This window comes from Danio rerio, chromosome 6 (assembly GCF_052040795.2).
Source record: "Danio rerio strain M-AB ecotype USA chromosome 6, GRCz13ab, whole genome shotgun sequence".
Lineage (NCBI taxonomy): Eukaryota > Metazoa > Chordata > Actinopteri > Cypriniformes > Danionidae > Danio > Danio rerio.
The window spans coordinates 31,147,557-31,161,816 of record NC_141026.1 but is presented as its reverse complement, the minus strand read 5'-3'; the positions used below and the strand labels follow the sequence as shown (position 1 = coordinate 31,161,816).

Here is a 14,260-nt window from a genome sequence, read left to right as displayed (position 1 = left end):
AGTCTGGGATGGGGAGAATTTAATAACATTTTACAATCAGGCTTTATAACCTAGTAAAGAATAATATTTATTAAACATTTATTGTTTTTGGTTAATGATGTTCATTTAAAATTCACATTACTGTTTATGGTTAAATCATGGTAACACAAATATCATAACATGAATGTTATATAACATCTATTGTTGGTGCTGTTAAAAGTCTGATTAAAGGATCACAGTGCAAGAGTGCACATCTACTGTTTTTTTTTTAAGTTTTGCATTTGTCAGCAAGACATTAATGATTTCAATTTTCACATCACATTTAGAATGATCACATATTATTTTATACATTTTGATGAGTGTGGGTCAGAATAAATATTGTGTTTAATTTTAACACAAAGAGACTGTGCACATTATTTTACACATTTAGAAATTGTATTATTACAAAATTTATTTTGCAGATACTTAATAAGTGTCTTTTTTCATGACTTTTTACATAAAATCCCTTTTGCTAATATTATTTGATGTGGACACTAAATTAAAAATTTAAATTAAGTTTTGAAAAATTATAGAATTTTTGCAAAATTACTAACTTGGATTTTATTCATTCATTCATTCATTCATTTACTTTTCTGCTTAGTCCCTTTGTTGATCAGGGGTCCCCACAGTGGAATAAACAGCCAACTTATCCACCATATATTTTACACAGCGGATGCCCTTCTAGCTGCGACCCATCACTGGGAAACACCCATACACACTCAATCACACACATACACTATGATCAATTTAGCTTACCCAATTCACTAATGTCTTTGGACTTGTGGGGGAAACCGGAGCACCCGGAGGAAACCCACGCCAACATGTGGAGAACATACAAACTTCACACAGAAACGCTAACTGACTCAGCCGAGGCTCGAGCCAGCGACCTCCTTGCTGTGAGATGATCATGCTACCCACTGCGCCACCGTGTCGCCGCCCAACTTGGCTTTTTAGGTTTGTAAAATCGTAATAGTTTTAGCTTTTTTAATTTCAGGTTTTGTTTTCAGCTTTTTAAATTACCCATTTTTTAGGCAAACTATTATATTGTTCAAGATTTATAAATGAGATCAAATTTCCTTTTCAGGTGGTCATCAGGTGGGGCGCTGTTGCCTCACAGCAAGAAGGTCACTGGTTGGAGTCCTGGTTGGTCCAATTGGCATTTTTAAGTGGAGTTTGCATGTTCTCCCTGTTGGTGTGGGTTTCCTCCAGGTGCTGTGGTTTCCCCCAGAGTCCAAAGACATGCGGTATATGTGAATTGGATTAACTAAATGGGCTGTAGTATGTGGATGTGAGACTGTATGGGTGTTTCCCAGTGATGGGTTGCAGCTAAAAGGGCATTCCCTGCAAAAAACATATGCTGGAATAATTGGCGGTTTATTCCACTGTGGAGGCCCCTGATAAATTAGGGACTAAGCTGAATGAAAATGAATGAATGAATGAATAAATGAATGAAGGAAGGTGGTCATCAGCTATCAACCAACAAATTTAACCTTATTGTAAAGTCTGACCCTGAACTTAACAATAATTTGACTAAAAAAATTTAGCAATTTAAATAAATCAGCATTCTATTAATGTATACGTTGTTAAGATTGAACAATATTTGCAATATATACTTATTTTCAAATATTTGGAATAATTTGGGAGTATTTGCATGTATAATTAACTGATATTTGGGCTTTCAAAAAAATCCAAATACTGTTTAAATAATGTTTAAAGTTTTGACATTTTACAATAGGAAATTTAATGGAACTTCATCTTAAATTAATATTTGAATTATTTTTGGCATGAAAGAAAGTTTGACAATTTTAACCCATACAATGTATTTTTAGTAATTCCTGCAAGTATACCCGTACAACATAAGACATAAAGGTTTTGTGGAGCTGAGTGACATTTGTGAACTGACTGACTTAACAGATATCTAAGAAGATTTGGTAGGTAGAATTTTAAAATTATGTTTTATTTTTGCAGACCATGCGTGCAGTTGATTAATTTGCAACCAGCGTGAACAAAATATGAAAAATCTGCTGTTTTATGCATGACTAATGCAACAGCATATTTATAGTTGTTTAGCTTCCCTTTGTGCCCTGCAGCCTTTTATTACCATGCTAAATAAAAGAAAATTCTATGATGTGATTTATTAACTTAATTCTTTATTATAGGCACAGAAATCGACCAAGAGATTGCTACACATACCGAGATTTATGTGCACACAGTAAAACCGCAGTCAGACACACAACAAACGCACACACATACAGTTCTGTACGTGTTGTGACAAGTTTGTAGCTGCAGTGTGTGTGTTTGAGCAGAGCAAGGCTGTGGGCTAAGGCTGTATTCGTGTCTCAGCATGGTGGGGCGGGTTGGCCTAACGCTCTGGCGCCTCTGGTCTTGTCCCACCTCATACCTGACATGTACCATCACGCCTGTTGCTTCTCCCAAAACCAACTTCATTTGGAAAGATATTAAAATAGTTTTTTCCTCCTTCGGGTTTAGTGGGGAAAACTTCAGAAACACCTTGTTGAGTTTCAAAATCAAAACATCGGCAGTCATCACTCAAATCCAAATTGTAAACAGGGAAATGCAAATCTGTTCACATGCAAATTACAAACTGCACTCTTCATTTAATATCAGTGCATGTTATATTTTATGTTAAACATTTAAAGGGCAAAGTTTAATCTGCACATACTTTGGAAAACAAATGCAAATTTGCAATGGCACACTTTGTTGAGCAGGAGAGATTTAGCCATTGCTTTGATTAGCAAATCAACAGCCATGATGTTGCTAGACTTGCCAGAAAAACTTGCATAGTGCAGATTTACTTCAGTTGATTTGAAAGTGAAAATCAGACCTTTTGCACACAAAGTAGAAAGTAAAAGGTGCATATCGACATTTTCCTGCAACTTGTTTTGAAAAAGCATCAACGGTTGGAGGGAGATTATTCTGATCATTAGATTCATACTTTCTCTAGTGAGGAAAACAAATGCCCCCATGCTTCCTGGCACTAGTTAATGCCCTGTGATTAAATTATATGCTTTGGAAATGTGATCTTTCCCAGAAAACGTGTGACAAGCTTTGGTGTAATTATGCTGGATTTCCCCTCGTTTTGCTCAATGGATGCCCCGAGTGCTGCCAAATTCTTTCCCCTCAGCTACCTTTATGTCTTCTGTGCTTAAAATGAAGGTGTTCATGTTTCTTGTTCATTTACCCTCCGAAGCCGTTGAACAAAAAGTGGGCTCTAAGGTCAAGTCTAATAAGTAGATGCTGGGCCTTTTCAGAGAGCACTATTGTATCTCGACTGGCCGACTGAAGATGGAGATTATGATCCTGCAAGTGAGCTAAAGCTGCCACTGTGGCCTTACCGACAAACGGATCTATCTTTGACTCAGTCCAGTTGCACGCTCTTTATGAGCACAGGTAATCTTTCATTGTTCAAAGTCACAAAACAACAAGAAAGGCAAATCTCCAAACAGAACCTGTCAGAGAAAGATACGCCTTTCTTAGAATTCATAACCTCTCCCTGCTTTTCTTTCTTCTTCCTCTGCTTGCTCTGGCTTTTAGGGCTTTACGTGGCAATGTCAGACGAGTCTCGACAAGCTCGTTGACACAAACAAGTCTCAGCTCCATCTCACGAGGCGTGGGACGGGCCTGCAGATGTTCCGTGGACAAGTCGTATCTTGCCACCTTTCGCTGGAACACTCGTCTCTTTGAGCGCTTCTGTCCTCCCCCAACTTCTATCCTCCTTCTCATCTCCTTGTCCTGCGGCGTTATGAGAGACGTAGCCGACAAGCTTTACTCATTGAGCAGTGAACAGCCCCTTCGGCACTGCAGGGTTCAGGAGGAAGGCATGGAGTATTTACACGAGTATTACTGACCCATTCTTCTAATCCTCAACTCACTTCTTGAGACAACAACTCCAGTGGTCGCATTCCTACGGTCATACAGGTGAAAACCAACGGGCAAACAAAACCATGCCGTACTGTGAGACGTGTTGCTGATAAGTTGACATCCGAAGGCAGCCAAAATGGTGGCCCTGCACTAAAAGAACAAGCAAAATAAACACTGACGAGTCAGAAGTGAACCGAAAATGATAGAGGAGATTGGCTTCCTTTGAAAATTTAAAACGAAAAACAATGTTCTTGTATGATTTGTCTTATCACTGACATCAACAGAAAAATCAGGATTGCAAAAGCTTTCCCGTAAATGAGAAGTGGTAGGATGCAATACCAGGAAATGTTTGCGTGGGTGTGTGTGTGTCATGCTGGACTAGATTGAATTGCATATGGAGAAGAAGAGTGGTTTACATAAAGTGGAACGGTGACAAAAAAAAGCATTTCGTTTAGCTTAATTGCAGAGGAGACACTCTTCCCAATGTTCTGTGCACTTTGAAAAAATGAAACTGTGATTGAGCAGCGATGATTTAAATGAGACAACCGAGGGTGTGGCGTCTTTCTCACACCCAGAAGCCTTCCAAGTACGGTGAGGTGTCTGACAACTGCTGCTGTATTGGTGAAATCAAGGAGCGAGGATGACAAGAGCTGTTGTGGGAATAGGGTAAATGTCACAATCCCACACTGCACTGCAGCCAATGAGCACAGAGCAACTCGCAACCAATCTCTGCTCAACTTGTTTACTTAAAGATGTGAGATGGCATTACCGCAACTGGTTTTTCAAGACCACAATCTGCCAAATTCAAGATTAACAAGACATTGGTTTATAATGGCTGGGACTTTTATCTCAATTAATGTCTGTGATTTAATGACTTCCACAGTTGCGCTCAAGTTCAATAGCATAAATGGATCACATTTAGCGAAAAAAGTTGACATTATTGCTAATATAAAGGACAGCGAAAAAGAGAAAAGATGATCAACTTATGACTGCAAAGCCCTTAATTAGTTAAGACTAGTTAGCTATCGCTAGGGTGCGCTGTGCAACTGAAGGACAGTTTTTTTTTTGTTTTGTTTTTTTGCTCAATGCATTGATGGGATTGTCCTTCTGCTACTACAACTAGCCCAGCGGGTTTAGTTGGTTTGATTATCAAGCGGTGACACCTATCTATGCAAAACAAAGTCACAGAGACACAGCTACCGCAATGTTCACTGATGCGCCCTGATTCCGCTATGCGGATATAGCGGTTCATGAAAAAAACTTTACCAGCAGGGGTCAGCCGTGGCCATTTTTCTTGCTTTTGCCTGCTTCAATATTTTATTTTCTAAGTCATTTATTTACACTAGTCTAGTGGTGCTGGTTTTGAAAAATTGCACTTAATTATCTTATGACAACACTTCAGTGCGATTTTTTTTTAGAATGGGATGCTTAAATGCTGTGGTGTAAAGTAATTAATAACAAATATTAATATGAATGTAATTAAGTAGTTTTTCTCAGGAATTGTAATTTACTAAGTAGTTTTATAAATGTGTACTTTTACTTGAGTACATTTTAGTGCAGTATCTGTACTTTACTCCACTACTTTCCTTCAACCTGCAGTCACTACATGATTTTTTCTTGTCTATGGGGATTTTTAAAAATCTTGTCCTGTGATTCCTGTCCAATCAAATCACACACAGAAGGTAAATCGCATCATAATGAACAACCTCAAGACATGGGCGATTTATAATTGCAGTAAATTGTTTGGAAGCATTGAAGAAAATGTCTAAAATCTTTACACGCATTGACCCAGAGACTGTTTTGATGCATGTTACTGATGAGAAAATGACAGATGTTTACTGTATGATGACTGAAATAGCCTAAACACCCAGCAGGCACAAGACGTCAACATAATGTCAGATTGACATTGTACCCCAACGTCATAGGGACGTTGCATATTGTTTGGAAATTAAAATTGTGTTGACGTCAGAACTCAACTTCAGGTCAATGTCCAACGTCCAACCTAAAACCAACCAAATATTTACGTCTAATGATGTTACAGCTTGGCGTTGTGTGGATGTTACCACTATGATGTCTATCAGACATTGGTTTTAGTTGCCATACCTGATGAATAAATGTCAGTATTTGATGTCAATATGACATTGGTTAAAGATGTTGGCTCGATGTTAGATTTTGATCATTATCCAACACAACCTAAAATCAACCAAATATCAACGTCATTTGACATCGTTATTGGAGATCAAAATAACGTTGTCCTTAGACACTAGCAAGACAGAATTTTGGTCACCTGACATCACAACCTAAAACTAACCTAATATTAATGTCTTATAAAGTTGTGTACCTGCTGGGCAATAACTAGATGCAGTAATGTTACGTTTACGCACACAAATTACATGTAAATGCTTTAGCATTTAACAGTGTAATAATCAATACTCACTACTCATAAGTACTTTAGAAAGGGCTACTTTTTAATCCTACTTTGAGTAATATTTACAACAGATACTTTTTAGATATTTTTCTTTTTCAGATATTTTTAGGCAAGTAATTGTACTTTTTAATGAGTATGGTTTTTCAGTACTTTTTCCACCACTGCTTCAATGATAATAAATGCTGAAAATGTAATCAGGAGATTGGTACATACTTTCATCCATTGTGGCAATGTACAAAGATTCAACCCTTTTGGGAATCTGCGTTAAGACAATTAGGTAGATGTCAGTGATTTGATATCCCTCTCTCACCCAGGATGTGCCTTTTAGGTGACAAAACTGAGGTTCCACATATTACAAATGATGAGTTCACCCTTATTTGGAAAATATTCAATGTTCTACACTTAAATTATGGATGGAATCCACGATTGAGAATGTATCATATAAGAAAATGTTGGCTAAAATGAATGTAATTACAAGGAAATAGATAAATGGGAGATTTTAATTTCCTCACTTGAAATACCAATGTATCTAACCTGTTATGCTTTGTACTATTATTTTTAGTATTTCTATATATTTTTTACTGGTTGTCGAATTGTTTATTTATTTTCTAAAAATGCATAAATTGTGAAGAACTTTACATTTTATATATTTGTGTGGTATTGTATGTTACATAAAAAAACTAATGAAAATTTATTTTTTAAATTAAACATTTTTGAAAAAACAAAAACAAAAAAAACAGCCCAATTTAATCCAACAGGGACTTTTTTTTTCTTCCAGCCAGGTGGATATTATAACTGACATCTTTCATATATATCACAGATGTGCCTAACGCTGAGATCAGACAGATCAAAATGTTACTGTCCTCCTAGAGGAAGAAGACCCTTCACAGCACAGACCTATTGCTTTAAAGTGACATCACATAGTCTTTGTCCTTGTGTAACACAGAACCACAATACATTGTCAGAACACAACAAAACACTCCAAATGCTATATAGAGGGCTGAAATGAATGGTTATGACTGATTTACGACCAGAGGGCAGGAGGTCCAATTTCCTGGTGCAGAAATATTTAGTTGTCACCCTAAAGCCAGATACTTAACCCCAATAAGGAAAAACATACTCCGGTTTCTCTGCTTCCAGCCTTAATCCCATAAATATATGACTAATATTTTATATATGGGTCAAAAGCAGGTAAAAATAATCATCTTTAGACATGAATACTTCACACTTTTACAAACTGTAACTATATTTAACTATGAAAAAATTCCAATTATACACAAATTAAAAACATTATTGTAATAATAGTTTACTTTTTTGACTCCCAGAAAAATGTACATGCTTAAAACTATAAGAATACACTTAATAAAGCATAATTATAAAAGTAAATCATTTAGAAATTAGTTAAGAAACTAACAAAATACAATTGTTTTAGTATTATTATTTTATTAACCAACTATCCAGTAAAGAAAAAAAATGTAAAAATGTGCATCCCTTCAACACCTCAGACATTCATTCCAAATGTACAGACTCATCCATGTCCCTACATGAGAAATTTGCTACAGAGAAATGAGAAATGACTACATTTGCTGTATGTCTTACCGTCCAGGTTGCAGATTTGGCTGTGCTGGACTGCTGGAAGGACACATCAAAGGTGTGTGGGCCAGCGTAGTCTGTGTTGGATGGGATGGCAGGTGATGGAGAGAGGGCTTCAAAGGTGGAGCTGGGCTGGGCATAGGGCGATGGTGCCGTCACATTGTTTTGAGCATGATCGTTGTTGTAGGGGCTGGTGGATGTGGAGCCCCCATTTTGATCCATGCTGTTGAGAAGCCCCAGGCTTGTATACTGAGGCTGGAGGAAAAACAAAAAGCATTTTCATCAGCATTATATCGTTTCCAGTGTTTATGGTATTAGCGATGTCATATGAACAAAGACACAATATTCATCAAACCATTAATGAGTTGTTTTCACAACACAGCTTCTTTTGATGTTAATACATCAGGCTATGATGTAATGGTGGGCTTGGAGAAACAGATGATGTGCATAACAGCCAGCACTTGGCGGACTTAAGTAAGTCTTTCCACAATATGTTTAGGTAAGAGAGAGGTTATACTTATTCTCAAACAGTAAAAAGCCAAAGACAGATAAAAAGAGCAGATGCATTCTAAAAAAAGGGAAGTAAAGTCAGCTATGCTATTTAAAGCTATTATTTAAATAATTGGAATACATTGGAGTTAGGATGCTTCCACCTAATAGTCACATTTCAAACTAATCGAAAGCAGCCGAACATCCTCAAAATGACATGCTCACATGCTCAAAATGAGCTCCTTCTAAATTCATACTACATAATACATTTATCTCATCATTTTAATTCTATACTACTGGTATAACATTGCAGTTTATCACTGTGTAAACAGCCATCATATTCAGAAACAATTAAGTCTTTAGCACAATGTAATCTCTTTAAGTTTGTGAGGTCTGCAAGAATTGATGAAGACTTTAAATGAACTGGAAGATGCAGTAACAACAAAGCGAGATGGGGTCAGTGAGGGGGATGACTAGCGAATGGCCAATACACAGTTCACACAGCTCCTGTTGCCTTGTTCCAGTGAAGGCGCAGAGAGGAATTAAAATGACTGTCATTTGAGAGAAAGAAGAATGTTCTGGAGGCAAGCCAGCCTTTTCCAGCCCCACTCCTCCAGTCCATTCCTTTCCATTAATACACACCACATTCCTGGATGAGGTGCCATGGTTGTGTTTCTCTTTAAACCGTCATTAATCTCAACCGAGTCCCTTGTTTATTTTAGGCATGGATGGAGACAGCTGTCCAGATTGCACGCTTATCCTCTTTCCCACTCTTTTCCTGCTTCATTCTATTTTACTCTATCAAGTAAAAAAAACTCCTGGTGCTGCTGGTGGTTTGGCTGAATCACAAATAGGGCCAAGTAGAAGAAAAATTTGATGAGTTTACAGTTTTAATTTTGTAAAATCCAACTGATTACAGTTTTTTTATGTATAAGTAAAATATTGATATATTGATATAAGTTGTAAATAATGATTATTGAAGCATGCCTTACAAGAAAAATGTTTATTTCACGTATAGTTTCTTTGTGTATAGTAAAAGTTGTTTCTAAATCAGCATTTTTTTCAGTGTATATTTATAATGATCACCTTGCCATTGAATTATAGAAAACACAATAAAGTTGCAGAATGGCTGTTTCTAACACAATGATTGAGGAAGTGAAAGGAAATTTAATATCTTTCACTCTTCTAAACAACATAAAGCATCTCAACTTTTCTTCGTATCATTGAAACAATTATTGAATTTTCTTTATATATTGGGTAAACAAAAAAGCTAAAATATTTGTATTGTTTTCCTTTGATCACAAGTAGTTTAACTAACTATGAAAAAATTCTACTCAGAGATATTTTATATACACACACACACACGCACGCACGCACGCACACACACACACACACACAGTTGAAGTCAGAATTATAGGCCCCCTGAATTATTTAAAAAAAATGGCAGTAATAATATTTGACTAGATGTTTTTCAAGACACTTTTGTACAGCTTAAAGTGATATTTAAAGGCTTAACTGGGTTATTTATGTTAACTAGGCAGGATTGAATAATTAGGCAAGTTATTGTATAACGATGGTTCTGTAAACTATCGAAAAATATATAGCTTAAAAGGGCTCATAATTTTGACCTTAAAATAGTGTTCATAAAATTAAAAGCTGCTTTTATTCTAGCCGAAATAAAACAAATAAGAAAATAAGAAAATAAATAAGAAAAAATATTATCAGATATACTGTGAAAATTTCCTTGCTCTGTTAAACATCATTTGAGAAAAATAAAAAAAAGAAAAACATTCAAAGGGGGCTAATAATTCTGACTTCAACTGTATATATATATATATATATATATATATATATATATATATATATATATATATATATATATATATATATATATATATATATATATAGTTTTTTAAAAGTTGCCCTACAGGGACAATGTTTGCTTGTCAAACTAATATGCTCAAATGATAAATGTATACATTTTCTAGATGTATTCTATTTTTCACATTTTATTGGTGTTACTTAACTATAATAACAAAAAAAAAATTTAACTTTTATTATTTTCAATTATTTGAAATGAACACTAATTTTCTACTCCCACACCCAAGAGTGGGTCATTTCCATGACCTCAGCATACCTCTCTAACAGTGCCGTAGGGTATAAGAAAGAGAATTGCCATTTGCGATGTACAGACAGGGGTCATTGTGTGTGCGTGTGTGCCACGAGCCTGCTCAGCCTTCTGGAAACAATAAGTCTCAGGCTTTTAAGAGCCTGTCTGAAGAAACAATAGATCTGGTCCATGGGTGTATGAAAAGAAGTGTATTGTAAGAGTAGATGCACATACCCACACAAAGATGACCCAAACACTAGAGTTGTTCCCTCCAGCCTTAACTGCGCTTCTCAAACACACACGTCCTTACAATGGAGCAATTAGGAGATAATGGAATCTTTTAGAGACAGTAAGTCAGCTTGTGAGTCTGATCCCACTACCACTGCGTCTACTTCAAGACACTAGTAGTGCATTAGCATTCATTTTAAATTAAAATTAAAGCTATAGGCTTTCAGAGAGATAAAAAAAAAAATCTACAATAAACAACAATCTTAAGCTGGTAAATTGTCAAAATGCGAAAAATTAACATTACAGTTCATTTCTACATACGCACACACATAAAAACTGATGGAAATTTTAAAGTTCATTTAGCAATGCTCTGCTGAAATAAGACACATTTATGCACTGTTTTCAAGAGTTAATTTAATGTGCAGATGTTCACAAAAATGACAATGTTTTCAGATTAAGCCAATTGATTTATGCAATTGCCCTTTATGATTTATTTAAACATACACAAATACCTACACTACCTTACTTAAATACCATTCCTTACATAAAGCAGAAGGACAGTTAAAGTGCAAAAGTGAGGGGAGTAAAGTTTATGATCTCTGCTTATGTTAAATATGAGGAAGTACTAAATCAAAGTTTGTTTACACAAAACATCCCAGCAGAAACCATTTAGTCTTCTTGATCAGAGTATAATTTTTCTCCAGCACCTAATCAATTTCTTTATCCTCCACAATGAAACAACTATATAACAACCACTTTAGCTGCTCTTAAAAATGCCATGCTGTTTATAGCCTCCCCGAGAAGCGTGAGCCCTTAGGATGTCAAGATGCTTATGCAGAACCATAAATTAGATGGTCGTGTCAGGACAGCCTTTATAATATTGGTTAAAGTTTGAGTAATAATATGCATTGATTGCTAAATAAAAAAAGGGAATAAGATTAAATAGCTGAATGGGGAAAAAAAATTATTAAAGTTAATAAACTTTAACTTTTTGAAATGCTACAAGGGATATGATTGCATTACGAGTATTTCATTCCTAAAAATACAAACAAATATGTGAGAATAATTAATTGCAATACTTTATGAAATATGCAATCTACAGATCATACCATTTTGATGACCCTTTCCATTGTGCCTAAATATATAAAATACACATATATAAAATATATGATGCAATATTAAAATTCAGTGTTTAGCTGTTTCTTTGAAAACATTTAGGCAAAAAATAATAAAAACCTAACTTTCAATCAAGATAATATTTTCAGTTTTGTTAATATCAGTCTCCAATTAGTTCCATAGTCAACAAAGAACATCTTTTAAATCTGTGAGTTGTGAAAAACGCCAACTGTACACCTGATTTTCAGCCTACAATGCTAACTGTCTTAGATCCTGATTCCACAAGAAGTATCCCAATAACCAAAACCGCTAAATAGCTGCTACTTCATTCAAAGTAGTTTAGAGTTTAAAAGCAGACCGAAGGCTCCTAACTCTAGAGCACTGACAGGAGCTGAGGCTGCCCTGGCCTGAGGGGGTGAAATGGCTGCCATTCCTGGGTGTGTTCCACTGACCTGGGCAGTCTGTAACCCGGGATGGGTGTTGAGAACATCTGTGAGGCCTTGATGAGTGACCACAGGGGTAGAAAGCATTAAGTAGTAAATTGGGGAAGGTGGAGGGGTGGTGGGGTCTTTTTCTCTTCGCACTTCGTACCCAGTGGGCTGGGCAGAGCAGATGATTGTATCTGTGACCACCACAGCTAAAACAATTACAACTCCTAGACTTCTCAGGATCAATGTGATGCATGCATTCTTCAAAGCGGCTCCACAATCTGTCACTCAGACAAGCCGGAGGTAAACCTGAAGCCCCTCTGATGAGTGAAACTTGACTGATTCTTTTGGGGTTCCGAAACACTAAATAACCTCAGCTTTAGATGTGAATCTGAGGCTGTTTCAGAAAGGAGGTTAAGTGAAATCTCAGAGTATGTCAACCCTGAAATGAGGGAAACTCAGATTTTTTTTGTTTCAGAATGAAAGGTATGTCAAACCTGAAAAAGTCAGAAATGGTGCTTGACTAACATTAACACTTTCTCAGGTGTGACATATCTCCCATTCTGAAACGGAAAACACACAGTTTCCCTTATTTCAGGGTTAACATACTCTGAGTTTTGACTTAACCTCCTATCTGAAATGGGCTTTTGATCTATTTGAACCTTCCCTTAAAATATTTGCAGTAAATCGAAAACACTATCTCATTTCTCCTGAATTCTTTACACCTCCATGTCTCCTCTTACAAAACAAAACATGCGTGTCTACGGACCCATAACCCGTACCATGATTAAAGAGAGTGAGAGACCGAGCGTTTAAAAGCATTAATCAAAGCTGTGTGGGCAGTGGATTGGTTTACTAAAGCCAGCTTTAACAACACTAGGAGGTGGGGGGGAGAAGACTGGACTGTGTTTCTACCAACAGGTTTGTCTGTGAGCTAACGGTGTTGTGTTGACAACGGTGTTGTGTTGTGTATAAGTAAAGCAGCGCTGAAATCACAGTCTGAACTACCACCTGTCAGGAAGGAATGGGGGTGCTTTTAGAGAACAAATACAGATCCGGCTGCTATCTTAGTTGGCTTAGGATGCTCAAGTATTGAACTTCAGGTGTATTATATTGAAGTAAGTACAAATTAAGCTGTTTGATGAAAATTCTGTTGAAATATATTTAATAGTTTTTAAAAAAATTGAAAAACTAATAGTTAAAAAAAATCATATTAGGAAATAACTAAATATTCACTCCATAAATTAGCATCCATACATTGAATCAGTGTTTACTTATTACTTCAGTTAAACAAAATAATCCGGGAAATCTGATAACTATCATCCATGACTATTCAAAAACACATTAGTAACCTGACACGAAATTCAAGCTTTGCTGTGAAATCATGATCCCTTTGTCACCTTAGTCAATTATACTGACTTAAACTATTATTATTATTATTATTTTCCCTTTCCTCTTGTTGCAATAAAATGACTTTGACTGATATTTTTGGACGAACTGCACACTTAAAAAAAGGATAAAAAGTTTTGTTCTTTTATAAAAAATAATAAATAAATGCACAAACAGTAAGTAAATGGAATTAACCATCCAATAAGTGATATTAAGGTTAAGTAAAAGTAGACTCCATTAGTACTTTCTCAAAGCAAACGGTCCGATTGCAGCCCATTGTCCTATACAAACAAGACTATCAGTCTCACCGTCTCAAACAAATCCATTATTTGCCAAATACCTTGACTCAACCCAAGAGCAGTGCACTGTAGACAAAACAACAGCTAGACAAGCCATTAGAGCAATTCACATTGATTTTTATCAGTGTATACACACCGATTTCTCACACCCATGCATCAATGTTAAATCCATTATCACGCATCATCCGACATGATGTATTAAATGCAAACATTTTACATTCTAAAGCACTGCTGTAAAAACTTTTGCGATTGTGCACGAGCACTATAAAAATTACACAAA

At 36.0% G+C, this 14,260-nt stretch overlaps 1 protein-coding gene across 50 annotated transcripts in view; it reads right to left on the bottom strand.

Moving 5' to 3' along the window:
- tp63 (tumor protein p63) overlaps window positions 1-14,260 on the bottom strand; it is a 118,623-nt gene that overhangs the window by 22,229 nt on the left and 82,134 nt on the right. For all 50 annotated transcript variants that reach the window (XM_087254923.1, XM_087254932.1, XM_087254925.1 and 47 more), the window contains 1 exon segment: window positions 7,928-8,176. In XM_087254923.1, coding sequence (XP_087111049.1) covers window positions 7,928-8,176 — 249 coding nt within the window.